This window comes from Castanea sativa, chromosome 11 (genome assembly GCF_040712315.1).
Source record: "Castanea sativa cultivar Marrone di Chiusa Pesio chromosome 11, ASM4071231v1".
Lineage (NCBI taxonomy): Eukaryota > Viridiplantae > Streptophyta > Magnoliopsida > Fagales > Fagaceae > Castanea > Castanea sativa.
In genome coordinates this window covers 40928436-40956267 of record NC_134023.1, presented here as the reverse complement: position 1 = coordinate 40956267, position 27832 = coordinate 40928436, and the positions used below count along the sequence as shown (strand labels likewise).

The 27832-nt window shown below is 34.8% G+C and overlaps 1 protein-coding gene and 1 pseudogene across 1 annotated transcript; both read right to left on the bottom strand.

Moving 5' to 3' along the window:
- Positions 1-1085: 1085 nt before the first annotated feature.
- LOC142615885 (uncharacterized) lies at positions 1086-14623 on the bottom strand (annotated as a pseudogene).
- A 1513-nt stretch (positions 14624-16136) lies between these two features.
- On the bottom strand, positions 16137-24571 carry LOC142615884 (uncharacterized). Its single transcript, XM_075788802.1, has 14 exons — positions 24215-24571; positions 21736-21847; positions 20867-20979; positions 20670-20792; positions 20400-20572; positions 20156-20231; positions 19135-19221; positions 18422-18502; positions 18303-18335; positions 17711-17764; positions 17561-17602; positions 16799-16877; positions 16646-16716; positions 16137-16564 (listed from the first exon to the last, which is right to left on the bottom strand). The coding sequence occupies exons 1-14, from the start codon at positions 24440-24442 to the stop codon at positions 16460-16462; spliced, it is 1377 nt and encodes a 458-aa protein (XP_075644917.1). The 5' UTR covers positions 24443-24571; the 3' UTR covers positions 16137-16459.
- Positions 24572-27832: the final 3261 nt, after the last annotated feature.

Sequence of the window (27832 nt, the reverse complement as noted above, 5' to 3'; positions counted from 1 at the left end):
TTGTGAATTAGTTTGTACTAATTGTTAGGATATATGTGGAACTTGTTAGAACATATGTTATTGTAAATTGGCTAATCCTCTGAAAAATCGCACTTTACTTGTAATTGGGTAGATTTAGGATGGTTTAGTATTTCAAGAAACAAGAGTTCAAGTCTAGTATTGAAGCTATGCAAATCTATCCAAGAAACAAGTGAAGAAGTGTTGTTCATTAAAGTTCAACAGATAACTCGACAGATAATGTCTATTGAGGTTTAATAAGGAATATCGACAACTGCTTGACAGAAACAATATCTATCAAGAATTACGAAATTCAAATTTCCTGATCTGTTTTTCACGCATATCTAAGTTATTTATGTAGGGTTTCTTTTCTCACAACTTTAGACATATATAAAGATTAGTTTAAGGGCCGTCAAAGGTGATGCAAGGTTATGCAACTTGATGCAAGGTTATGCAACTTGATGCAAGGTTATGCAACTAGTTCATCATATTCTTTGTAGAAGCTACTGCGTCTTTGCGCTGAGGGTTTTACAACCAAGGAGCTTCTTGATCTTCATTGTTTGGATGAACTAAAGAATTTTGCAACCAATATCTTTCTCAAGTTGGTGTGTTAGTCACGTACTTGGATTCATGCATCAATTGGTTAGTCATGTACTTGGAGCCGTGCATTGAAAGGAGAGATTGTCACTACATTACAAGTCCAATTGGGTATTGGGATAAGAGTTCAACTGTATGTTGGTATTAGGTACTAGGATTCCTTTTACTTGTAACCACTTGTTTTGATAATGGTGGATTCTCAGGAGTGGTGACCTTAAATTCACCTGGTGGGGTTTTGGCTTGGTGGTTTTCTTCATTCGTAAACAAATCACCTGTGTCAAATTTATTTTCCGCTGCATTTAACTTAGTTGGTGATTTGTTTGTACTACCACTCTTAGTACATGTAATTGAATCCAATTAATTAATTTGGCTAATTAATTGATTAATTTACCAAAGGGGTCCATACATTTTTGGCTTATCACTAACATTCTACTGGATATTTACATGACAGTCTCTGAATGGATAAATTTGTATAAATTTTAAATTCTGAGTTTTTAATTGAAACTTTTTAAAATCTATGATTTAATTTATATATTCTGTATCTATGAATGTGTTTTTAGGGATGCCAAATATGACATCACCACCTATAAAAGCTATTACAAAACACTTGGTAAATACAACAGTGAACTATATCGCTTGGAGGTGAAGCTTCAATGCCATCTTCTGCAGCTCAGGGGTGCATAAAGTTTTAAAGGAACTTTTTAAGGGATAAACACATTGGAGGCTTATTTGCTCTAATACAATCACAACATTGCTCTATGGAAGGGACCCCAAATATTTATATCAGCTTGGGACAAACAATCAACTCTCACTTAGCAATGGTGATTCAATGTAAAGATGAAGCTTCAATGTCATCTTCTGCAGCTCAGAGGTGCATAAAGTTTAAAGGAACTTTCTTAGGGATAAACTCATTGGAAGCTTGTTTGCTCTAATACAATTACAACATTGCTCTATGCAAGGGACCCCAAATATTTATATCAGCTCGGGACAAACAATCAACTCTCACTTAGCAATGGTGATTCAATGTCATCCTCTAAATTATTGCTTGAAGGTGCCCCAGGTTCAAGCAGGCAAGCAAAACATAAGGAAATCATCTGAGGAGATTAGGATTTAGAGTTAGTTAAGAGAGAGAGAGAGAGAGAGAGAGAGAGAGAGAGAGAAAAGGGGGGTATGTGCTTACCATGCATACAGATGCGCATATAATACTGAAACCTTTGCAGTTAAAAGGAGCACTGCTAGATAAGAACCATGCTAAAACAACAATTTAACTTGTTAGCAATACATATGAATTGATTCTAACACTCAACTAAACAAAAGATGAGTTAGTCCACTCACAAGTCAATGGACTCATTACAAGTGGTGATAGCAAACTTGATAATGATTCCACACTAGCCACAAATCCTTGTGCTTTTCCCTGCACAAACAATTGAGCATGCATGTCAATGGAGTGACCACGTTTCAAGTGCTTTGTAATCTATTTAGCTCAAGAAGTAACTCAACACAGAACAAGTTATTTTGATACGGGAGAACCCATATCTACTTGTATTTCTTCTTCGTTTGGCGTACTCCTAAAATTCTCTATCAGTCAAGTGAATGCAACAATTTCATTCGATAACCATAAATAAAAAATAGAAAGAGAAAAATAATTGGATCAATTTGCCAAGAAAGCTGCCACTTTAAACTCAAAACTCACTACTATGTCATGCTGATCTGATTTGTACTGAACGCATGTTGATGAATCTACCTGATTATTCCCAACTGAGTTCAAAGTTCAATCTAAAGAAGTAGAAAACATTCAGGTCTAGATGAGTAGTGTGACATATGAGATGATAGCATTAGCTTTCCTTAAACAACGTTATCTAATTAAGCAGCCTCACTCTATGTATGACAATACCGAGAATATAGAAAACAGGTCTTTCTTTATATTGGCAGTAAGAGTAGAAGATTTTTTTTGGTGGAAATCATAATTTTCCAAAAAGAATATCAAGAACTATGGAATGCAGAACTGTAGGTAATGGGATCATAGGTATTTTCCAAACCTGATTGTTTGAGCTCGATGCTCTTGAATAATGGCATAAGTCTGCATGTAATTTGACAGGAAAAATTGAAAGGCCATTAGAATTAAAAGGTGAACTAAATAACCACATTGAATATTATTTTATGAAAGAATTGATGATTCCAATACTTACAGCAGGTCTTACAAGGACAACTACCACTTTAAATGTGGCACCCATGAATGGTACCTGCATTGTGGCAATGTTACATTGTTCCTGACTGAGAAATGTATCTACAGATGAAAATAGTAAAAAGAACTAGGAAAATTTTAGTTTTTACATTCACAAAGTCTTGATTAACACATGATTGATTTTATAACTCCAAAAGGAGGAATTGAAACTATAAAATTCAAAATAGCCTAAAGAAAAGATTCTGCTCAAGTGTTTCTGTGTCAGAAAATTTTCCTTTAGAATAGAGTTAAATAAAACATTCATCAAGTGTGTACATACCCATGGCGCCCATGCAATGCCATTGAATAATGCCTGCACAGCAAAAAGAACTATTAATTTTTCTTTTCTTTTGTAATTTGTGTTGGGGGTATTAAAAGTAGAAATTATAAGCGACTTACATAAGCTATTGATGCAAGTATTCCTATGCACAATATCACCTTCTCTCCAACCAATGGATTTATTAGTGGAAGCACCAACATCTGGTAGCAAACCACAAACTGAACATATTATAGGAAGAGCATTTCTTGAGGATTTTAAATTTTTCATAAAGGAAAACAACATCCTTAACATGAACATCATACGGAATATTTTGGACAAAAGAGAATTCATGCATGCTCTTATCTTCAAAGACTTTGAAAGGATTATAAGCTATTAGGAATCGAGTATTAAGAGGCACGGTACTCTCAATTCCAGAACTCATTAAATAAACTTCTTAATTATAAAAATTTTCAAATATGAAAAATATTGTGCTCATTAAGAGGGAAAACAATAAAACATAATACAACCCTAAGAATTGTTTCATTTTTATAACCACGATGCCTTAGCATTGTTTCTATCTAGAAGACAAATTAACAACCATTACAACACCAACTAGAAGAATTCTTATTTTGATAACTTCAAAGCAACCAAGCAGAGGATTTAGAGAAAAACTCTGGCATATGCCAAGCAGATAACAAAATAACATACTAGCAGATATTGATATGCTACCTTGACTGATGGCTAAATAATAATTCACATCTTCAGTATAAAGGAATATCAATCTCTTAAGTAAATAAAAGGAAACTTTTGCTCTATAATACGCTTCACCTGTGAAATAATTGAACCGAATCCCACAAGCATCAGAATTTCTGAGAACTCATTTTTGTCAAAACCAAAAGCTGCCTTCAGATAGCACTGCACTGGTAGTAGCATAACCATCAAGTCATTGAATCGAAAAGAAAACATTGTTTCATGAACTATCATTACTCAACGTCATGGATTGGTTAAATTGCAATTATCTTATGAGCAAATAAATCTAGCACTATCTTATCCTAAACTATTGATTAATAAGAAAGCTATTGGCTTTGTAGTCCCAAGCAAGTCTGAAGAATCAAACCTTTTCTTTTTCTGCACGGGTTTCAGCGCAAAAGTTCTTAAATTACTTTGGTGGGTTCAGGACATATGTTTGTGACAACTGTTAAGCAAACAAGTCATGACTCCTCTGATTCAAACTCCCCTGAATAAAGCTCTCCACTATCTCCTGCTTCATGTCTTAAGTCTCTACCAATTTCTCTTTCTTCTAGTCCTTCCATATTCTATTTCTATAAGTTCTATGAAATATTTCCTTTAAAACTGGACATCTTTAGCTTTATATTATAATCAAAATTATTTTTATCTATTTTTGGAGTAAGCACATTGCAAACAAATCCTACTCCTACAAGGTACATTTACAGGGCATTTCCCCTTTCTCCCTTTTATTTGATTTCTCCTCCGCTTTTCAACCCCAAATCACACGATGTGCCAATTACTGATTTATAATGACAATCGGATTTTGGCCAAATTTAGATTGGTGGCAACAATAAGCCTCACAAAAGCTTTCTGTTGCATACAAGGTTTTTTTTTTCAAAATAATTGCTTTAAAGATTCTGACTAAAACTACTCTGGAATGGCTGAATTAATATGTCGTTTGTCAAAAAGTAAAAAAAAAAAATTATATATATTTTTGAAAAATCTGATGTTATATGATGGTACCAAGAGGAAATTACAGCATGCAACCATCTATTTGCTTGTTATAGTGACAAAGTAATAGGAAACATACCATTAAGACACAGTTGATGCCAGACTTTCCCAACTCAAAGAAGAAAGAAACCAGAGAAATGCCCCTTAATGTCGGACTGTAAAAGAAAAATGAAGCACTTTTAGCCAAACAAATACAATTTACATATAATGTTTTGCAGCTAAAAAGGATTGGTTGCAAAGACTGCCTAAGAGATTTTAGATATGGTATTTATGTAATGCAAGATGAGAATATTTTAAGCTGCCTCGATTATAGACAAAATTACCTGCTCATAACTATTGTAGCAGCATCTTTCATTGCTTTGTATCGCTTCTGGATAATTTTAATTGGCGTAGTCAAGCAAGCTGAATCTTGGTCCCTCTTTGGAGCTAGCTTAACCGTCTCAACCAGAAGGAGTTGCATATAAACTGGACAAAAGATCAAGAGAGCTATTGAAACCTGAAAAAAAAAAAAAAAAGGCTGAAATGGTAAAATGATTTGACAAGAGGAATATTTGACAGAATTAAGGCTGTGTGGCTAATGCTGAATTTAAAGCAGCAACATACAGGAAAAATGTACTTTTCTGGGAGAAAGAGTGCCAGAAGATTTCCCAAGACATGCGAAGCAGCACAAAGGCCTGTTATCCAACTAAAAGCTGCTGCCCTCTTATTCTCTTCAACAACATCCGCCTGCAAAAGATGGGAAAATGAGACCCCCAATATTCCCTATTCATGATTATCAATCACTGAGGAATAACTCTTACCGAATAAGCAATAGCAATGCAGAAAATACTCCCTTGACTTAGAATAAAAGATATTATACGAAGCACATAGTAAGCATATACAAATCCTGTAGATTGATTCCAGGCAAGTATAGCTGAAAAAAGAATACAAAAAAAATCAAATTTGTAAATTCACTTGATGATCTTGACAATATCATTAATGTATTGCTAATAGCATTAATGTCATTCACAATTTTGAAAGGTAATCATGTACAGTTGTAATTGAAAGTTCCCTTCTTTTTTTTGTTTTTCTTTTATATTTGTTCTTTCAATGTGTATGGTCGAACTATAATTACATTTAACTCTTCTTTGTCTCTCATCTTTCATACATCATGTAGGGTGCTTATCTTACTCTAAATCAGTTTCAGACGAATGGCATAGTCAGTAGCCATTCATTTGATCAGAATCAGCAGGAATTCAAAAATTTTCATGTGTTTGTCAGATATGTAATCCACCAAAAACAAAAAAGATCACCTTATCCTTCAATAATAAAAAAGTTCTTGGCCAGACTATCTGTCAGATTTGTTTAGCTTGAAGCCAAATTCATGCCTTAGAAATGGTTTCTTGGTTTATATGCTAAGTCATCAATCTTTTGACATGCACATGATCTATGGTTTCCCATCCACTGTCTTCAAAGGCATTTGTGACTTCTTCTTTTTTTAGAGGAAAAGCATTTGTAACTTCAATAGTACTGAATCACATTAATTTTTAAAAAGAATAATAATTGAAAGAAAAAAAAAACATGATAGTGAAACATCTGGGACAAACACATAATATTAATGCAACACATATTAGGGGTTTCATATGCATAGATAATTCTCATAGTTCAGAAGGAAATATATAACAGCATTGTACATGTAACTTCACAGAATCATGAAAGTTGTTCAAACGAAACATACCAAATGGGAAAATAGAAGTGGATATAGTAAGAAGGAGCAGTGGTTTACGCCCATGTTCATCTGCCAGCTGACCTAAAAGTGGAAGCACCACCATCTTGAAAATTCCAACCACCTGCATGCATTTAAAATATATATATGTCAAAACTTAATCTAAAGACAATTTCCCCGGTTGTCTTTCCCAGTCTTCTTCTGCATCTCATGTTAACAAGAAATTCCTTTCTGACTCGCTCAATGCAATCATATGATTAAAATCAAATTGAGCAGCATAAAGTAAAACAAGAATCTTTTGAACAATGTTAGATACACAATATTTTTCACAATAAATTTTAGAATTGTTGAGTTGCCAAGTTGTTATTTATTTATTTAAAAAAAAAAATTGAAACCATTACTAATACCACTTTATTATCTATACCTGGAAAAATGACTCTTAAAGTTATGGTATAACAGCATGCATCCTATAAAGTTAAGTTGAGCCAAGAACAGTTTAAAGGACCATAAGTTGGTCATCTCAAGTGTCTTGATAAGTTTGCCGCTTGTCTATATATCAAAAGCCAAATTATAAAGACACATATTAATGTGAGACTGAGAGGGAAAGAGGAAAGCTAGAAGGTGAGCTCTAGCAAAGTCTAGAGTTTATTTCTCCTTTAACGTCTCTGTTAATCTCAAATCCTCTCTCTGTGATGTCCTTGGCTTCCACTCTACCCCCAACTTAGGTAAATATCTTGGCTTCCCTCTGAAACATGTGGGTTCCTCTTCCCAGGACTATAGCTCCATTATTGAGAGAGTTCATGTTAAGTTGGCTGGCTGGAAAGCAAACTTGTTATCTTTTTCTGGCATAGTTGTTCTTTCTCAAGCCACCAATATTTCTTCCATTCCTTCTTATATTAGCTCTTTTAGCCAAGCTAAGATGGAGACTTTTCCATGAAAAAGAGTCCCCTTGAACCTTGGTCTGATACATGGTCCACAATAAAATAAAAAAGGGCAACACAATCTTTTCTAAATGCACCAGATGGCAAATTGGGAGTAACTCTTTCAGTTGAAATTATGATATGACAAGTGATGTCCTCTTGGTATTATGAAAAACCTCATTGAAGGTCCTCTGACATTGATGGAGGAAAAACTCTTAAAGATGTAATCTGTAATGGGGTTTGTAATGGAACCTCCATTGCATCTCTCCTTTCTTCATTATCTCTTCCCAAACTTATCAACTCATCAACTCATCAAGGCCATTCTATTAGAAATACTGAATAAATGTATTGTATTTCACACCTAATAAGATATACATGAGTGCCTTTATATAGGAGGCAGAGTATGTAGTACAAGTATATGTGCTATACAAGTAAATAAGGTGGGCCTAAAGCCCACAACTTATTACACGTTAACAGCCCCCCTCAAACTCAAGGTGGGTGTGAGACCAACTTGAGGTTGTTAACCAAAGTACGATGCGTCCCTTAGGATGTGACTTGGTAAAGATATTTATAAGTTGATCTTTAGAGGAGACCGAGAACAGCTTGAGAGCACTATGGACAAGATGATAATAGATAAAATGACAATCGATCTCGATGTGTTTAGTCTGTTCATGGAAGACATCATTGTGAGCAATATGAATGACATGCTGGTTGTCATAATAAAGAGGAGTAACAAAGGATGTGAACACACCTAAGTCCTTAAAAAGCCATTGTAGCAAAAGGAGCTCAGATGTAGTATCAGCAAGGCCACGATTTTCTGCTTCAGTACTGGAGTGGACCATAAGGGTTTGTTTTTTGCTTCGCCAAGAAATCAAAGAAGAACCAAGAAGAAAGCAATAACTAGTAGTAGACCTACGATTAATGGGATCTCTGCCCAATCAACATCAGAGAATGCACCGAGAACAAGAGGAGATTGAGCAGAATAGAAAAGGCCATGGGAGTGTGCTCTTCAAGTATTGAAGAATACGCAGAACAACAGCATAATGAGTTGATCGTGGAGCATACAGATACTAGCTCACTTGGTGAACAGTATAGGATATGTCTGGATGAGTGACAGTGAGATAAACTAGATTGCCAACCAAGTGTCTGTAAAGAGAGGGATTAGAAAATGGTTCCCCCCCTAAGGGAGTCAGATGCGCATTAAGTTCAACTGGAGTGTCAACAGTTTTGCTTCAGTGAGTCTAGCTTGAGATAAAAGTTCAAAAGTAGACTTGGTTTGATTAATATAAAGTCCATATGTAGAATGAGTGATTTCAAGACTCAAGAAGTAGTTGAGATGTCCCAAATCTTTCATCTCAAACTGCTGACTGAGAAAATCCTTGAGTTCTTGAGTATCACTAAGGTCATCACCAGTTATGATCATATCATCCATATATAGGAGAAGCAAAATAGTGTCTTTGTCGGTGCGGTGAAAAAATAAGGCAAAATCATAATGACTAGCAATGTAACCCAAGCGAGAGATGGTAGAGTTGAACTTGGAAAACCAAACTCGTGGAGCTTGTTTAAAGCCATAAAGTGCACGTCAAAGGTGACAAACTTTGTTCGGTTCAATAAAGAGACCAGGAGGAGGTTGCATATAAACTTCTTTATTTAAATTCCCATTAAGGAAGACATTTTTGACATTCATCTGAAAAATGTCCCATTTACTTGCAGCGGCAATAGCTAAAAGGACACAAATAGATGAGATTCGAGCAGTTAGAGCAAAGGTCTCTTCATAATCAATCTTATACTTTTGTGTAAAATCTTTTGCAACAAGACAAGTTTTATAGCGCTCAATGGACTCATTAGAGCAGGTCTTGATCTTGTAAATTTTCTTACAACCAACCATAGATTTCCCAGGGGGTAGAGTCACCAAATCCCAAGTATGGTTTTTAGATAATGCATCAAGTTCCTCTTTCATTGCAATCTGCCATAAAGGATTAGTGGAAGTCTTACAATAGGTGTGAGGCTCGTGCAGTGTAGCAAGGACAGTGTAACAATGATAGTCAAGTAAATATGCAAGAATAGATCTTATCTGAGTTGAGTGACGAGGTGGAATGTCTTGTGCAAGATTTTCAAGCGGAGCAAGAGGAGGGAACCCAAGCTCAAGATTGGGTAGCTCATCTTCAACTTGTTCATTTTCTACCTATTCATTAGAGGGTGATCTAGGAGAGGCATAAAAAATATCTGGTGGTTGGATAGAGAAGTCTATAGGAGGATCAGGAGCAACTATAGATGGAAATGTGACTCATCTAAAATAAGATCTAAGACAAAGGAGGTAGATAGGGAGGCACGGAAGTGAGAGAGTTCGACAAAGGAACAATGTTCCCAAAAGATAACATTGCAAGAGATACGAAGACGATAAGCGACATAATCATAATACTGATACCCCTTTTAAGTTTTGCTATAGCCAAAAAAAATAACAAAGCCTAGATCGAGGCTCAAGTTTGGTATGCTCATATGGCTGAAGAAGAACGAAACAGGCAAACCTGAAGGAGCGAAGGTGGTGATAGTCTAGAGGGGACCTAAAAAGGCGCTCATACGTAGTTTGATTTTGGATGACAAGACTAGGAATGCGATTAAAAGCATGAACAACATGAAGAGCAGTTTCGTCCTAAAAAGGAGCAGGAACTTTGGCAGAGAGAATGAAAGCACGAATAGTGTTAAGAATATGATTAAGTTTTCGTTCAGCTCTACTATTTTGCTGAGAAGTACTTGGACAAGTTAGTTGATGAATAGTGCCATAAGAATGCAAAATAGCTTGGAAAACATATTGAGTGTATTCAAGAGTATTATTAGATAGAAATTTTTTGATTCATTTGAAAAATTGAGTTTCAACCATTTTTGCAAAATTATAATGTACTTGCAATAATTCAGAACGATGTTTCATATGAAAAATACAACTATAATGGGAACAATCATCAACAAAGACAATAAAATATTGAGATCCACTAATACTAGAGATAGAGGAAGGCTCCTAGATATCAAAATGAATTAGGTCAAAGATATCAGTGGACATAGATTCACTAGTATTAAAGGTAAAGTTGTTTGTTTTCCAAACTAACATAAAACACAATCAAAATTTTCCATGGACACTGAACTTAACAAACCTCTAGAAGCCAAGTGTTGTAATTGAGAGGAAGATGCGTGACCAAGTCAGACATGTCAAAGTGCAAGAGAAGGAATAAAAGAAACTGCAGTAGTTGTAGTAGCAACAAAAACAAGAGAAATAGGTGGAAGACGAAGCTTGTCCACAGGAAACATACGCCCAACTCTGGGACTAGTCCCAAGCTCCTGTCCCGTTCTCGGATCCTGCATAGTACACCTAGAATAATCAAAGGTAATACGATAACCCAACTCAACTACATGTCTCATAGAAAATAAATTATAAGAAAGGTTAGGAACATTAAAGACCCCAAGAATTAAGAGGTTGGAGGTCGACATAGAACCTATATTATGACCAAATATTGTGAAGCCATTTGCTGTGCAAATATTAAGAGGATGTGGTGCAGGTTCAAGTTGAGAAAATAAGGACGAGTAAGGTGTCATGTGGTTGCAACAAGCAGAATCCATGAGCCAAGAGGAAGGAGACATACCGGATGAAACTGAGAGAGAAGAGGAATAAAATGCATTACCAACCATACGAATGGTATTAGCGATGATGTTTTAAAGGTCAACTGTGGATCTAGAAGACTTGAACTTTTTGGAGACAGGACCCATTGGTTGATTACTCTCAGTGTTAGCAATAGTAGCAGCAGAAATGAAAATAGCTGATTTGTTGCGTTGATAGCAAATCTCAATATTATGGCCAAGACATTTGCAAAAATTGCAAAAACAATTGTTGGATTGTCGACAACGATTATTGCAATAAAATGAAGGCTTGTTCTTATTCTTCATTTAGAAGAAAAGTATGCAAAAATTGACTGCAAAAATGAAATCTACATGAAAAACTGGGTAAGAAGCACCTGGACTGCAAAAAGTCAATTCTGGAAAAGTCAACGGTTAAAGTCAACTAGTGGAGTGATGACGTCAGCAAGATGAAGTGGATGATGACTTAAGCTGAGGTTGACGTGGCAGTTGACATAAGCAAGATGACGTCAGTAGGTTGTTAGGGGTTTGTGACGCGTGTGGGGTGCGTGGGTGCGTGTGACGCGTGGACGAAGAAGTAGAATCTTTAGGCGGTGCGTGTGGCGCATGTCTTTGATGAATTTTACTTGGGCGGCGCGTGAGGGCGCGTGGTATGTCTGATGACGTTGATTCTTCTCCGATGATGTAGATCGGAAGAAGACGATTCCGATGGTACCAGCAACTAGTGGATCGGTGCATAATTTGTGGTGGCGACTGGAATGGCAGTGGTCTTAGTGTATAACGGCGACGGTGACGACGATTTTGATGGTGACGTCGACAGTAGAGGCAGTGGAGAACATTAAGAAGACTGAATTGTAGATTGCACACCAAAAAATTCAGAGCAGTGGCTTTGATACCATGTTAGAAATTATGAATGAATGTATTGTATTTTACACTTAATAAAATATACATGAGTGTCTTTATATAAGAGACAAAGTATGTAGTACAAGTATGTGTGCTATACAAGTAAATAAGGTGGGCCCAAAACTCACAACCTATTACATGTTAACAGTCTCTACCACTAGGGGTGTCCAACGAAAACTGAGGCCCGGCCCCCCCCCCCAACCCGTTTGATTCGGCTTGAGAACTAGCTGACCCGACGTCGGTGACGGTCGGCGACGGGTCTCTGCCTCCAGAACCCGAAAACGGCGGGTTTCTCCCCAAAACCCGAAGAAATCCGATCGAATCGAGATATGGATAAAGCAGACTCGCTCTCTCCTCCCAGTCTCACGATCTCTACTCTTCGCCGATGTCTACCCTTCACCGATCCTGCTCGTCGTCGATCTTTGCCTCTTCGTCGTTGATTTTGTGCTCGTCATCGCTGATCTTTGATCTTCGCTCTTCATATCGCCAATCTTCGATCTTCGCTTTTCATATCGCCGATCTTTGCTCTTCATATCGCCGATCTTCAATCTTCGCTCTTCATCTTCGATCTTCAATCTTCGCTCTTCATCACCGATCTTCGATCTTCACTCATCATCGCCGATCTTCTCCTCTTCGTCTCACGATCTCTACTCTTCGATCTTCGCCGTCTATTTTTGTTTTTGTTCTTTGGATTTGTGGATCTGTTCTTTGAGTTTGTAGATCTTCTCTTTGGGTTTGTAGATCTGTTGATTTTGGTCTTCAGAAATCAAACTTCAGTGTTTGATCTTTGTATTTCGGTCGAAATCAAAGCCAACCGCTGCCCACCTGAGCCCGATTCGACTCGATTGGTGGCTTTTCGTGGTTGGCGGCAGGTCTGGAACTTCTCCACCCATTCTGATTGGGTCGGTTACGGGTTGGGCACAAATCCGACCCGGACCGACTCGTGGACAGTCCTATCTACCACTGATGATTCCATCATTTGGAAATCTTCTCCTTTTGGGGGACTTTGATCCCAAAAATGCTTATCACTTGCCTCTAGTATTATGGCTGAACTCTGGCCTTAAAGCGATGGCCTTTTTATCTCATCTGTTCACCCTCCTGCCTTTAATTGCATGGGAACTATGTATTTAATTACTTTGTAATTTCCTTTTGCTAAAATATTATCCATAAACCAAAAAAAAAAAAAAAAAGCTTGAAGGCGGGGGACCTTTGTTACTTGTCTTTTTATATTTTCGTACACAACTTGGTCACATTTATTAAGGTACTACCACAACTATAACTTTCTGCCTTGTATTTCATGAGTCATGACTCTACTAAATTAAAGATGAAGCAAACAACAATAATTAATCCCACTTTTGAGATTTTATTTTATTTTATTTTTTCACAAAAGATGAATTTTCTAAAATACATTAAAATTCAAGAGGCCAAGAACAAACCAAAAAAAAAAAAAAAAATCAGATCATGAATATGACATCTCTATGACCGGGGATCCACACCTTTAATTAAAAGATGTGAACATTGCTTACAAGGAACAATTAGTTACTGCTCTGAAATCCACTCAGCCTATACATGATTTATTACAATTTCGTTGCTCAAAATTAAAGATATTTCCAAATCCAAAATCATAAAAGTATTTTGCCAACTTACTTAATAGAGCATCTAGTCTTATCATATCCTACCTCCCCTCATAATTTTGGGAGTGTGGGAGTCTGGGAGAGGAGAGGAGAGATGAGAGATCTCAATTACGTAACCTAGAATTAATGAATACCACTTACCCTTGTTAATATTTTCTGAAAAAAAGAAAAAGAAAAATCTGTCTCTGACATCAACATATATGATTTCTCTTTCTACCATTTTGTAAATTCATTCTGCCCCTAAAATAAATTTTTTGACTCAACCACTGGCTATAAGATATATAATACGTACTATTATATTATTAATTAATTAACTTTAAGAAGCTTCTACTTTCTATATGTTGTACGACATGTGGAATCATTTTGCATGTCTATATCTACGTATCGTACCCACATTTGTATATGTACATGTATCTGTGTCGGTGTTTCACAGTTGGTAAGAGATTTTTCCAACTAAAATGGCTCATCTTTACTCTATATTTTTCAGGAGCTAAATTCAACAAAGTCCAGTCGCCCACCCAAAAACATAAAAAACAAAGTAAAAGACAGAATTTGTTACCTACCGTCTGTTTAAAACCATTAAGATAAATAGCCTGAGTACAGGTTGACTCTCCAGGACATAGAGCGTTGGTAATAACATCAACAAGAACAGAAATAGTCATCTCTTCAGCGATCCAATGGACACAGAGTGGTAGTAGCAAGTGAAACATCAGCTTCATTCCCTCCATGCCACTACTACTACTACTGCTACTACTGTCTTGTCGTTTTGCTAGTAATTTGTTGAACAACATGGTCTAGTTGAAAATTTATTATATGGAAGAAGTTATTTCGATGTGGGACTTGAATTGAGAGAGTGAAGCTGAGATTTGACTGGTTGGTGTAGTGGCAATGTTGGGAAGTGTTTATAAGGTGAAAAAACGGGAGATCTTGTGGTGATCCGAGGCTCTGCAGCAGAATGCACATGCTGGTGTGGGTTCTGCTTGTGGCATTGCCTTGTTTGCTTGTGGATGTTTGGTGATTCTGATATTGGCTTAGCCAAGCTGTCTCTCTACTTTGCTGACGCGACAACTTGTACTGGTTTTTGTCTAAATTCACAATTTTTTATCAATGGTTGTCAAATTGTTTGTCTATAAACCCTTTTTTTTTTTAATAATGAAAAATAATCTTCATGATATTTTAATAAAAGGAAGTAGAATCCTAACATTTTACCGGACTATTCCACCCTCAAATAATCTTCAATTTTAGAAATATAAATTTCGGTACAACGGATTAAATTTCACACCATCAGTTTAGAACTTTAGATAGATTTAAGTGTATTATTAAACAACAAATTTATTTGATTAGTTGAATTTTACTTCCCAAGTGCCTTAGTTGAATTGACATCTTTTCATTCACAAAGTGCTTAAATATCTAAAAAAAAAAATTCAAACGGTGAAGTTAGCAGCATATTATAATTATTTTTAAAGTAAAAAATAAAAAAATTACTTGCGCAATGGCCCTCTGTCCATTTTGCTAATCCTCATAAAATAGAGATTACCCCTCCACTTGCTTGCACGCCAGCCCCCGTTTCACACCTTGTGGCCTTTGGGTTAGCAAACGACATGTTGTGTCGTATCCTAATGGCCCATTGTATGTATTGTGTGAGAGAAGCGTGTGTAGTAGGTAGACTCTTAGTTATATGTCGAAACCAATGGATTGTCCTCTTCATTCATTTAACTTTCATTCCTAGCTAGAAGCGACGTAGTTGAAAGACAAGCAATTGTAGACATCCTATTTTGTTTAGGCATATACCCGAGGATCTCGGTCTTGATGATGAAGTCTTCCTAATCACTACTGAACTGATCAACACCGTATATTAAATACGACAACTCAAGCCACAAAGACTCAAGCCCATTTTTCAAACCCAAATCCGTCTCTAAGTGAAGTGAGTCACTACTAATTAAAAGTAACAAATTCACATAAACTGTATTTAAAAGTTACTTCGTGTCAAATCCTTTTATAAGTCAATGTGAATTGCATATGGTAATTTCACACTAGGTCTTCATTCATTTAATGCTAATTGGATATTATTTATTATTTGATCAAAAACTCATCTTTTATACATTATTTTAAATGGCAAAAATTTGAATTTAAAAAACTGATTGATAGTGCGACTATTGATCTTTGATTATCATAAAATTTTGCAAACAAAGAGAATATATAAAAATAATATAATGTAACAATGCATTTCTCAAAATTTGGATCCAATTAAACAATATTAGGTGGTGTAACATTATTTAAAGTTACACCAAATATAATCCCCTCCACCCCAAGTTCTGCGTGCTGGATGTCAAATATGGAATGTCTAGCTGCTTTAACAGTCAGATTTATGTTGCATATAACCAACTCCTGTTGTATTTGAGTCATGTACACGTTGCTGTTTGTTATCTTTTAGGCTAGCATTCAGCAGTGCTGCTTGTTCAGTTATAGTGTTTGAAATAAAGTTTGCATATTCATTTACACAACCAGATGTTAAAGAGAAGAGAACAACTTTTTGAGGTAAAATGCATGGTCAAAATTTATATGTAGCAATATAATTACATTCTTACTCTACCAAAGGGATGCATATATACATCACCGCCTATAAAAGCTATTACAAAATGCTTGGGAAATACAACAATGAACTATAACACTTGGAGGTGATACAGGTGAACCTCTGCAGCTCAAGGGTGCATAAAGTTTAAGAGAACTTTTTGAGGGATAAACACATTGGAAGCTTGTTCGCACTAATACAATTACATTGCTCTATGCAAGGGACCCCAAATATTTACATCAGGCATAGAAAAAATATTTTAAATTACTCGGGACAAACAATCAACTCTCACTTAGCAATGGTGCTTCAATGTCATCCTCTGAATCACTGCTTGAAGTTGAAGGTACCCCAGGTTTAAGCAAGCAAGCATAACATAATGAAATCATCTGAGGAGAATAAGATGCAGAGTTAGTTAAGAGAGAGAGAGAGAGAGAGAGAGAGAGAGAGAAGGGGGAGTATATGCTTACCATGCATACAGAGGCACATACAATACTGAAACCTTTGCAGTTAAAAGGTGCACTGCTAGATAAGAACCATGCTGAGATAAAAATTTAGCTTGTTAGCAATAAATATGAATTGATTCTAACACAACTAAAAAAATGATGAGTTAGTCCACTCACAAGTCAATGGACTCATTACAAGTGGTGATAACAAACTTGCTATTGATTCCACACCAGCCACAAACCCTTGTGCTTTTCCCTGCACAGACAATCGAACATACATGTCAATGGAATGACCACGGTCATGTGCTTTGTACTGTATTTTGCTCAAGAACTAACTCAACACAGAAAAAGATATTTTGATGTGGGAGAACCCTATGTCTACATTTATTTCTTTTTTGTTTGGCATACTCCTGAAATTCTCCATCAGTTAAGTGAATGCAGCAATTTCGGGTGTAAAAGTAGCAAATTTTGTGGCATATAGCATCTGATAACCATAGATAACTGAACAAAAGATAAAAATCATTGGACCAATTTTCGTATAAAGCCACCATTTTAAACCCAAAACTCACTACTGGACAAATGCTGATCTGATTCATTCTGAACACATGTTGATGAACCTGCCTCATTTTTTTTAATTGAGTTCAAAGTTCAATCTAAAGAAGTAGAAAACAGCCAGTTCTAAATGAGTAGTGTGACTTATGAGATGCATTAGCTTTACTCAAAAAACTATATCAAATTCAGCAGCCTCTCCCTATGTATAATAATAACGAAAGGTGAAAATACAAAAACCAGGACTTTCCTTGTATTGACAGTAAGAGTAGAAGATTATTATTATTATTATTTATTTTATTTTATTTTATTTTTTTGGATGCTAGAAAGAATATTAAGAACTATGGAATGCAGAACTGTAGGTAATGGGATCACATGTATTTTCCAAACCTGATTTTTTGAGCTCGATGCTCTTGAAATAATTGCATAAGTCTGCATATAATTTGACAGGCAAAATTGAAACACCATTAGAATTAAAGGTGAACTGAATAACCATATTAAATATTATTTTATGAAAAAATTTATGATTCCAATACTTACAGCAGGGCTTACAAGGACAAGTACAACTTTAAATGTGGCACTCATGAATGGTACCTGCATTGTGGCAATGTTGCATTATTACTGACTGAGAAACGTATCCACCATTGAAAAATAATAAACAGAACTAGGAAACTTTAGTTTTACTTTCACAAAGCCACAATTAACACATGATCGAATGTATAACTCCATATGAGGAATGGAAATTAAAAAATTCAAAATAGCCTAAAGAAAAAAGAAAAAAGAAAAGAGAGAAAAGTTTCTGATCAATGTCACTAGTGCTTTTTGGAACCACAGACTCTTTCATAAAAGAAGCACTCAAGTTCCCTACATGAACATGAAACTCTTAGAGCATAGAGTATTTTTATACTCCTCATGCAGTATGTTTTACAAAGTTGTTTCCAAAATTTAAAATTTTCAAACTACAAATTACGTATCTAAACATGATTCATGTTAGAAAATAGAAATAACATTGATATGTCCAAAAATCATTTAAGGCTAAATATTTGCTTGCAAGCCAACTCAAGTGTTTATGTGTCAGAAAATTTTCCTTTAGCATAGAATTAAATAACGCATTCATAAAGTATGTACATACCCATGCCGCCCATGCAAGGCCATTGAATAATGCCTGCACAGCAAAAAGAATTGTTAAATTTTATTTTATTTTGTAATTTGTGCTGGAAGGATTAAAAGAAATGATTATAAGAGACTTACATAAGCTATTGATGCAAGTAAACCTATGCACAATATCACTTTCTCTCCAACCAATGGATTTATTAGTGGAAGCACCAACATCTGGAACCACAAACCAACATGTTATAGGAAGAGCATTTCTGAAGGAATTTAAAATTTTCATAAAAGAAAACAACAAGCTCAACACAATCATCATATGGAATATTTTTGACAAAAGAGGTTTCATTCATGCTAATAGTATGAGCACTGAACAGTACTCTCAATTCCAAAGACTTTGAAAGGATTATAAGCAATATGGAATCAAGTACTGAAAGGTACAGTACTCTCAATTCCAGAACTCATAAAATAAACTTCTTAATTGTCAAAGTTTTCATATGAAAAACAATGTGCTCATTAAGGGAAGATAATTAAACAGAATATGACCCTAAGAATAGTTTCCTTTCTATAATCACAATGCCTTTGCATTGTTTCTAGTTGAGAAGACAGATTATCAACCATTACAACACCAACTAGAAGAATTATTCTTTTGATAACTTCTGAGCAACAAAGCAGAGGATTTATAGGAAAACGCTGGCATATACCAAGCAGATAAAGTTAATAACATACTAGCAAATATTGATATGCTGCCTTGATTGATGGCAAAAGATGAGAATAATTCACAATCTTCAGTATAAAGGTATATCAAACTCTTTTAAGTAAATATAAGGAAACTTTAGATCCATAATATACTTCACCTGTGAAACAGCTGAACCTATTCCCACGAGCATCAGAATTTCTGAGAACTGATTTTTGTTGAAACCAAAAGCGGCCTTCAGATAGTACTGCACAGGTAGTAGCATAACCATCAATTCATTGAATCAAAACAAAAACATTGTTTCATAAATTTTCATTACTCAACTTCATGGATTGGTTTAGTTGCAATTATCTTATGAGATTATAAATCTAGCACTATCTTATCCTAAACTATTGATTAAGAAAGCCTTTGGCTTTGTAGTCTTTAGGAGTCTGAAGCTGTCACACCTTTTCTTTTTCTGTACGAGTTTCAGCCCAAAATTTCTCCCATTACTTTGGTGGGTTCAGGACATGTGCTTGATCTATTTGCCAATGACAACTGCTAACCAAGTCATGACTCCTCTGATTCATACTCCCCTGAATAAAGCTCTCTAGGGTCTCCTGCTTCATGTCTAAGTCTCTACCAATTTCTCTTTCTCCAAGTCCTACATTCTATTTGTATAAGGTCTTTAAAATATTTCCTTCAAAACTGGACATCTTTGGCTGTATGTAATAAGCAAAATTATTTTTATATATTTTTGGGGTGAGCACATTGCATACAAATCCTACCCCAATAAGGTACGTTTACTGGGCATTTCCCCTTCTCCCTTTTCTTTATTTTCTCCTCCTCTTTTTCAACCCCAAATCACACAATGTGCCAATTACTGATTTATAACGACAGTTGCATTTTGGCCAAACTATGATTGGTAGCAACAATAAGCATCACAAAAGCTTTCAGTTCTATGCAAGATTTTCTTTCAAAATATTTGCTTTAAAGATTCTGACTGAAACTATTCTGAAAAGGCTGAAAGAATATGTCGTTTGTCAAAAAGAAAAAAATAATTATGGAAAAAGGGAAAGAAATATATATATATATATATATATATTTTAAATATCTGATGCTGTATGATGGTACCAAGAGGAAATTGTCAGCATGCAACCATCTATTTGCTTGTGAAAATGATAAATTAATAGGAAACATACCCACAAGACATAAGTGATGCCAGACGTTCCCAACTCATAGAAGAAAGAAACCAGAGAAATGCCCCTTAAAGTTGGACTGTAAAATCAAAACGAAGCACTTTTAGCCAGACAAAGACAATGTATGTATAATGTTTTGCAGGTATAAAGGTTTGGATGCTCAGACTGCCTAAGAGATTCCAGATATGGTTTTTACGTAATGCAGGATGAGGATATTTTAAGCTGTCTCGATTATAGACAAAATTACCTGCTCATAACTAATGTAGCAGCATCTTTCATTGATTTGTATCGATTCTGGATAATTTTAATTGTCTTAGCTAAGCAAGCTGAATCTTGGTCCCTCTTTGGAGCCAGCTTAACTGTCTCAACCAGAAAGATTTGAATATAAATCGGACATAAGATCAAGAGAGCTATTGAAACCTGAAACAAAAGGCTGAATTGGTAAAAATGATTTTACAGAAAACAATGACAGAATTGAGGCTGTATGGCTAATGCTGAACTTAGAGCAGCAACATACCGGAAAAATGTACTTTTCTGGGAGAAAAAGTGCCAGAAGATCTCCCAAGACATGTGAAGCAGAACTAAGGCCTGTTATCCAACTAAAAGCTGCTGCCCTCTTATTCTCTTCAACAACATCCGCCTACAAAGGAAGGGAAAATGTGACCCCCAATATTGCCTATTCATGATCATCAATCATTGAGGAACAAGTCATACCGCATAAGCAACGGAAATGCAGAAAATACTCCCTTCACTTAGAATATAAGATATTGTACGAAGAACATAGTAAGCATATACAAATCCTGCAGACTGACTCCAGGCAAGTATAGCTGAAAATAGAATACAGAAAAATCAAATTTGTAAATTCACTTGATGATCTTGACAGTATCATTAATGTAATGCTAGTAGCATCGTACAAAGAAATCATTAATGTCATTCAAAATTTTAGAAGGTAATCATGTATAGTTGTAATGGAATTTCCTTTTATTTTTTCCTAATAAATTTATTCTTTCGAAATGTATAGTTGAACTATAATTACATTTAACTTTTCTTTGTCTCTCATCTTTCATACATCATTTAGGGTACTTATCTTACTTTAGATCAGTTTCAGATGAATGGTGGCATTCAATCAGAACCAGCTGGAATTCAAAATTTTGTGTTTTTGAGATATATATCCACCATAAACAAAAAAGATCACCTTTAACCCTTTTTTTTTATAAAAAAAAAGGTTCTTGTCCAGACTGTCAAATTCGTTTAGCCTGAAGCCAAATTCAAGCCTTAGAAATGATTTATAGGCTTGAATGCTAAACCATTAATCTTTTGACATGCACATGGTCTATAGTATCCCATTCACTGTCTTCAAAAGCATTTGTAAATTTCTTAGATTGAATCACATTTCAAATTTAATTTTTTTCTAAAATGTTAATTAAAAAAAAACCATAATTGTGAAACAGCTAATGCACACACACTGTGTGATACATATTTGGGGTTTCACATCCTTAATTCTCAAAGTTTAGAAGTAAATATCTAACAGTATTGTACATATTACTTCACATAATCAAGTAGGTTATTTAAACGAAACATACCAAAAGGGAATATAGATGTGGATATGATAAGAAGGAGCATTGGTTTACGCCCATACTCATCTGCGAGCTGACCTAACAGTGGAAGCACCACCATGTGGAAAATTCCAACCACCTGAATTCATTTAAAATATATATGTCAAACCTTAATTTAAAGAAAGTTTTCCATGTTGTCTTTCCCAGTCTTCTTCTGCATCTCATTTTAACAAGAAACTGCTTTCTGACTCATGCTCAAAGCAATCAAATAATTGAAATTTAATTGAAGAGCATAAAGTAAAACAAGTATGGAAAATATTAACAGATGCCTTAATGGTAAGGGCATTTGTTAGTGAATCATTTTAAGAAAAATTTTATAGCAAAAAAAAAATTATATATTTTGACAGTTTTTTCTATTTATTATAAAAGTTGTATCAAAACTTTCATAAAATAACAATTGTCCTAAAGTCACAGTTACCAAGAACCAACAAGTATTATACACAATATTTCATAATAAATTTCAGAACTGTTGTGTTGTCAAGTTGTATTTGATTCTTCTTTGAACCCATTATTAACAACACTTTATTAACTATCCTTGAAAAATTTTGTGACTCTGGTTATTGAAGGAAACTACATGTCGTAAAGCCACACAATGATGAGAAAGGGTATCACATGAAGCCCTATAGTATAATAGCATGCGACCTTTCAAGTTAAAGTTGAGCTGAGAACAGTTTTTTTTTTTTTTTTGGATGATGGTTACTTGTCTTTTTATATATTGGTACACAACATGGTCACATTGACGAAGGTACTACTACAACTACAAGTCTACAACCGTAACTTTCTGTCTTATGTTTATTCATGACTCTACTAACTACTATATTAAAAGATGAAGGAAACAATAATAATTACTCCCACTTTTTTAGGTTATTTTCTTTCTTCTTCTTCTTCTTTTATTTTATTTTTTATACAAAAGATGAATATTACAAAATAAATTAAAATTCAGGAGGCCAATAATAACAAATCAATTTTTTTTTAAAAAGGCATATCATGAATATGGCATCTCTAGGACCCACACCCGAAATTAAAAGATGTAAACATTGCTTACAAGGAACAATTACAGTGCCATTACATAATTTACAATTACAGAGCTCAAAATTAAAGACATTTCCAAATCAAAATCATAAAAACATATTTCCTTTATTTTGCCAACTTACTTAATTACCTATCATATCCTACCTTTACTCTCACTCATAATTTTGGGAGTGTAGGTGATGATAGGAGAGATATCAAATGCGTAACCCATAATTAATGAATGCCACTTACCCTTGTAAATATATATATATATATATATATATATATATATATATATATATATATATTTTAGAAGGATAAAGTTTAGCTACAAAATTTATTGTAGTTTTAGGCTATAAACTTACTTAATATCTTTTTACTGGAGGTGAATTTTGACAAATCCACCATTGAATTACATCTTCTTCTTATATCCTACATGTTTTCAAAATTTCAAGAAAATTAAAGATCAATAACTATGTCATTAATACATTTTTAAATTGCAAGTTTTTGTAATTTAAAATTATGCATAAAATATAAGTTTATAGATTATATAGTAAATAATATCCGATTGACATAAAATTTGACATATGTATTAAGAGTGTAAAAAATATACAATTCAACGGTTAGATTTTCAAAATATGCAGTAATATTTATTTTATTGAATGAGTTTGTAGCCTAGAGCTACAACCAATTTTGTAGCTAAATTTTGTCATTCTGAAAAAATCAATGTCTAAATTTAACCATCTCAAAATCCTTGAAACTTTAAGGATAAAAAAGTATTACCATCAATGATAAATTCCATATGATGGACAACATGCGAGGCCCTTTTTTCTAAAATTCTTCTATTCCTTTTGGGACCATTAGTTGGGGCTGTTTGGTGTCGAAAATTCAAACAAACAATGTGAGAACGGAGAATTATGAACTTGATTTGATTCTTTGAGCATAAAATAAAATTAAATGCAAGAAATGGACCATTTTAAACAGTACTCGTATGATCAACTCCAAATCATGTCCACCAAGCAAAAAAAAAAAAAAAAAAAAAAAAAATCAAGAACTAGGACAGCAAATCATCATGCAGGCACCCCGTTTGGTTTCCGAGAAAATACAGAAAAGAAAATTTTCAACTCATTTTTGAGTTTCAGTGTCTTGGTGTCTTAAAAAAAAAAGAAAAAAAAAAGGCAAGACTCAAACAAGTCACAAAGAACAAGAAAGCGCCAAATTCGACTGCCATAATTTTTTAAACAGATATAACACAACAACAACATTTTTTTAATATCCCACGCCACGTTTGAATTGGATATTTGGTACGACGTTTTTAACCAACTAAACATGGCTCATTTTTCCTCCATTTTTTTTTCTCAGGAGCTAGCTAGACCCAACAAAGTCCATCCAAAAACCAAAACAAAAAACAAAAAAGACAGAATTTGTTACATACCGTTTGTTGAAGACCACTAAGATAAATAGCTTCTGTACAGGTTGAGTCTCCTGGACATAGAGCGTTAGTAATAACATCTACAAGAACCGAAACAGTCATTTCCTCAGCGATCCAATGAACACAGAGTGGTAGTAGCAAGTGAAGCATGAGCTTCATTCCTTCCATGTCACTACCACTGCTACTACTACTAATGTCTTGGCGTTTTGCAAGAACCTTGTTTGACAACATGGTGTAGTAGAAAATTTATTTTATATATATAGAAGGAGAAAAATTCGATGTGGGAAATTAGAGAGCGAGAGAAGGAAATTAAGAAGGGAAGGTGGGACTGGTTGATGTAGTGAAACTGAGATTTTTGACTGGTTGGTGTGTTGGCAGTGTTGGGAACTATTTATACGTTGAAAAAGTGGAAGATCTTGTGGTGGTCCGAGGCTCTGCACCGTGAATGCACTTGTTGGTGTGGGTTGGGCCTGTGGCATTGCCTTGTTTGCTTGTGGATGTCTCGTGATTTTTCATCTTGGCTTAGCCTAGCTGTCTCTCTGTACTTTCTTCTCTATATATATAGCCTTATCCATGGAGTTTTACTCTCTGTTTGTGTGTATTTTTAATTTTTCTAATAATAATAAAATAATATTCATTTTTTAAATAAAATGAAGTGGGGTCTCAACATTTAATTAGACTATTTTATTATCGAATAATCCTCAATTTTAGAAATATAAATTTTGGTACAATGGATTAAATGTCAAACCTTCAATTTAGATGTAGATATTATAAGTGTGAAACAAATGGATGGTCCTTTTTAGTCTTTTTAACTTTTATTTTTAGAAGAGGCGTAGTGAAAAGAAAATTAAGAAACTATAGATATCTTATTTTGTTTCGGCTTATACCCGACCCGAGATTCCTGGTCTTGATGATGGAGAAGTCTCAATCACTACTGTATATTAAATTTAAATACAACAACTCAAACCACAAGATTCGATCCCACTTTTCAAACCCAATAGTAACATTCTCACCAAAGAGGCGCCTCTCTCTCCTACTGAAAATTTTTATAAAAAAAAAAAAAAATATTTAAAAGATCATGTTTTAGAGATCCAACAAATGTAGCATATAAGCTCATAGTCATAGAGGCATTCATTCGCACCTGAGATGCTAAGGATCAAAGACATTTCATAAATAGTATGAAGTAATGGGCCATGTCTCACAACGCTAAGGATTGAGAATGAGTGTGAGTTAGAAGTACTCTTTTTGAGGATTGTTTGGAACTAAACCTCTAAGGTCATTCATTTTGTAATTGAACAAAATACCCTATGATCGAGTATCAACCATTGATAAATCAAACATAATTGCTTCTCTTCTACCAAAAAACCGAGAAATACAATTCGTTAAAAGTTTAACACTGATGTGTGTTCACAATTACAAATTTGCAACACCAAATGTCATTTTACTTTTTCTTTTTGGAATAAAATTTTTAACTAGGCAAAATAAAATAAAATCAATGAACTCCATTCCTTTGTGTCAAAATCTAATGAACACTTATATCATTTAAAAAACTAAACCTTAAGCATTTCAAAACAAAACAAAACAGTAGCTATTCTCTACGGAAATCTAGCCAAGCCAAAACTCAAGCTAGTGAGTAGTGATGGTGCTGATGACATATTTGTCGAGTCATTTGATTGGGACCCAAATTGGATGTTTAGCTTTTTCCACCCAATTTTTACCACATTTTACAAGAGATGGTGAGCTTTTTCCACCCAACTTTTACTACATTTTACTAGAGATGGTATGTCACATCCCAAACCCGATACCTAGATTTGTGACCATGACCGGCATGTTAATATCAAGCTTAAACCTGATATTAATAAGAACCAACTAAACTTATAAACAAAAACTCTTTCTTTTCATTCTTGTTTCTTTACATTCTTGGAATAACTTTTCACTTGATATTCAGAGCATCTACATTGTACTTTAAGGGATAACATAATTCACCAGTCATTCAAATTCCCCACAAAGCTTCTCAAGTTATTTCCTAAACTTCGATTCACAACTTCAGTTTGTCCATCTATTTGTAGGTGGTAAGAAGAGCTGAGTTGAAGTGTAGTTCCAAGCTTCCTCCAAAGAGTACGCCAGAAATGGCATACAAACTTTGAATCATGATCAAAAGTGATAGTTTTTGAAGCACCATGAAGCTTAACTATCTCTCTGAAATACAAAACAACAATAGAAGATGCATTTGTGGTCTTGTTACAAGGAACAAAATGAGCCATCTTTGAAAATTGATCAACTACCACCATAATATAATCCTTGTTTCTTTGAGTTAGAGGCAAACCCAAAACAAAATTTAAACTGATATCTTCCCATAGAGCCTTGAGAACTGGTAATGGTGTTGCATAACCGGTGTTCTGACTATGGCTCTTAGCAACTTGGCAAGTTCTGCAACTTCTCACAAAAGACATAACATCATGAGTCAACTCAGGCCAATAGAAATTTTCTTGCCCAAGAGCAAGTGTTTTGTCTCTTCCAAAGTGTCCAGCAAGACCTCCTCCATGAATTTCTTGAATAATTACTCTTTGCAAAGAACACTGAAGAATGCACAATTTGTTATCTTTGGAAAAAACAAATTCAAAAATGGTTAATAGAACCCCTGGAACATTCTTTCCACACATTACCAAAGTCTGGATCATCATTATACAACTCCTTGAAAACATCAAAACCTAATATTTGCACCTCCATAGTGGTTAGCTAAAAATCTTCTACTTAATGTATCAGCCACTTGAGTCAACCCATCTGGCATGTCGGCTATTCAAACACTTCAAAGATTCATTATTAGAATGAATTAGAAACTCGTTTGGAAGGAGATAATGACTCCAACGATCCAAAGCATGAATAAATGATGAATAATGGCATAAGAATCTTTGTCATAAGTAGAATATTTTTTTCTTGCATGCATTCAATTTCTCACTAAAGAAAGCAATAGGTTTACTCTCTTGGCTAAGCATAACACCAATTCCCACACTTGAAGCATTACAATCAACTTCAAAAAACTTGTTGAAATTTGGGAGTACAAGAATTGGAGTTTCTGTCACCTTTTTCTTGAGCGGGTTAAAGCTCTTTTGGGCTTCTTACTTCCACTAAAACCCTCCTCCCTTCAAACATTCAGTAACAGAGGCAATGACGAATGCATGGCTTAAAGACATTATTCATTAATCGCATAAGAGTACTAGGAGCATTAGAGAGTCCGAAGGGCATCACTATCCCTTCATACAACCCTTCTCTAGTTTTGAAAGATGTTTTCCATTCATCACTTCATTCGAATTTGATGATAACTACTGCGTAGATCAATCTTGGAGAAAACCATATCTGCTTGATCCTTCTCTTCTTTTACCGCAATAGCAAACCCCTCACCGTATTTTGTCAATGCTTTCTCCATCTTAGATCTATTAGTAAATTGCTTTCCGCCCTAAGTGAAGGTATGGGAACATGAGTCACACTTAAAGGAGCCAATGTTATTTTTAACCCCATCTTGTTCAAAATAGTAAGTAATTTCAAAACCATCAAGACTAGTCTTCCTATCATACTTCCATGGCCTACCAAGTAATAAATGACATGCATCCATGGGTGCAA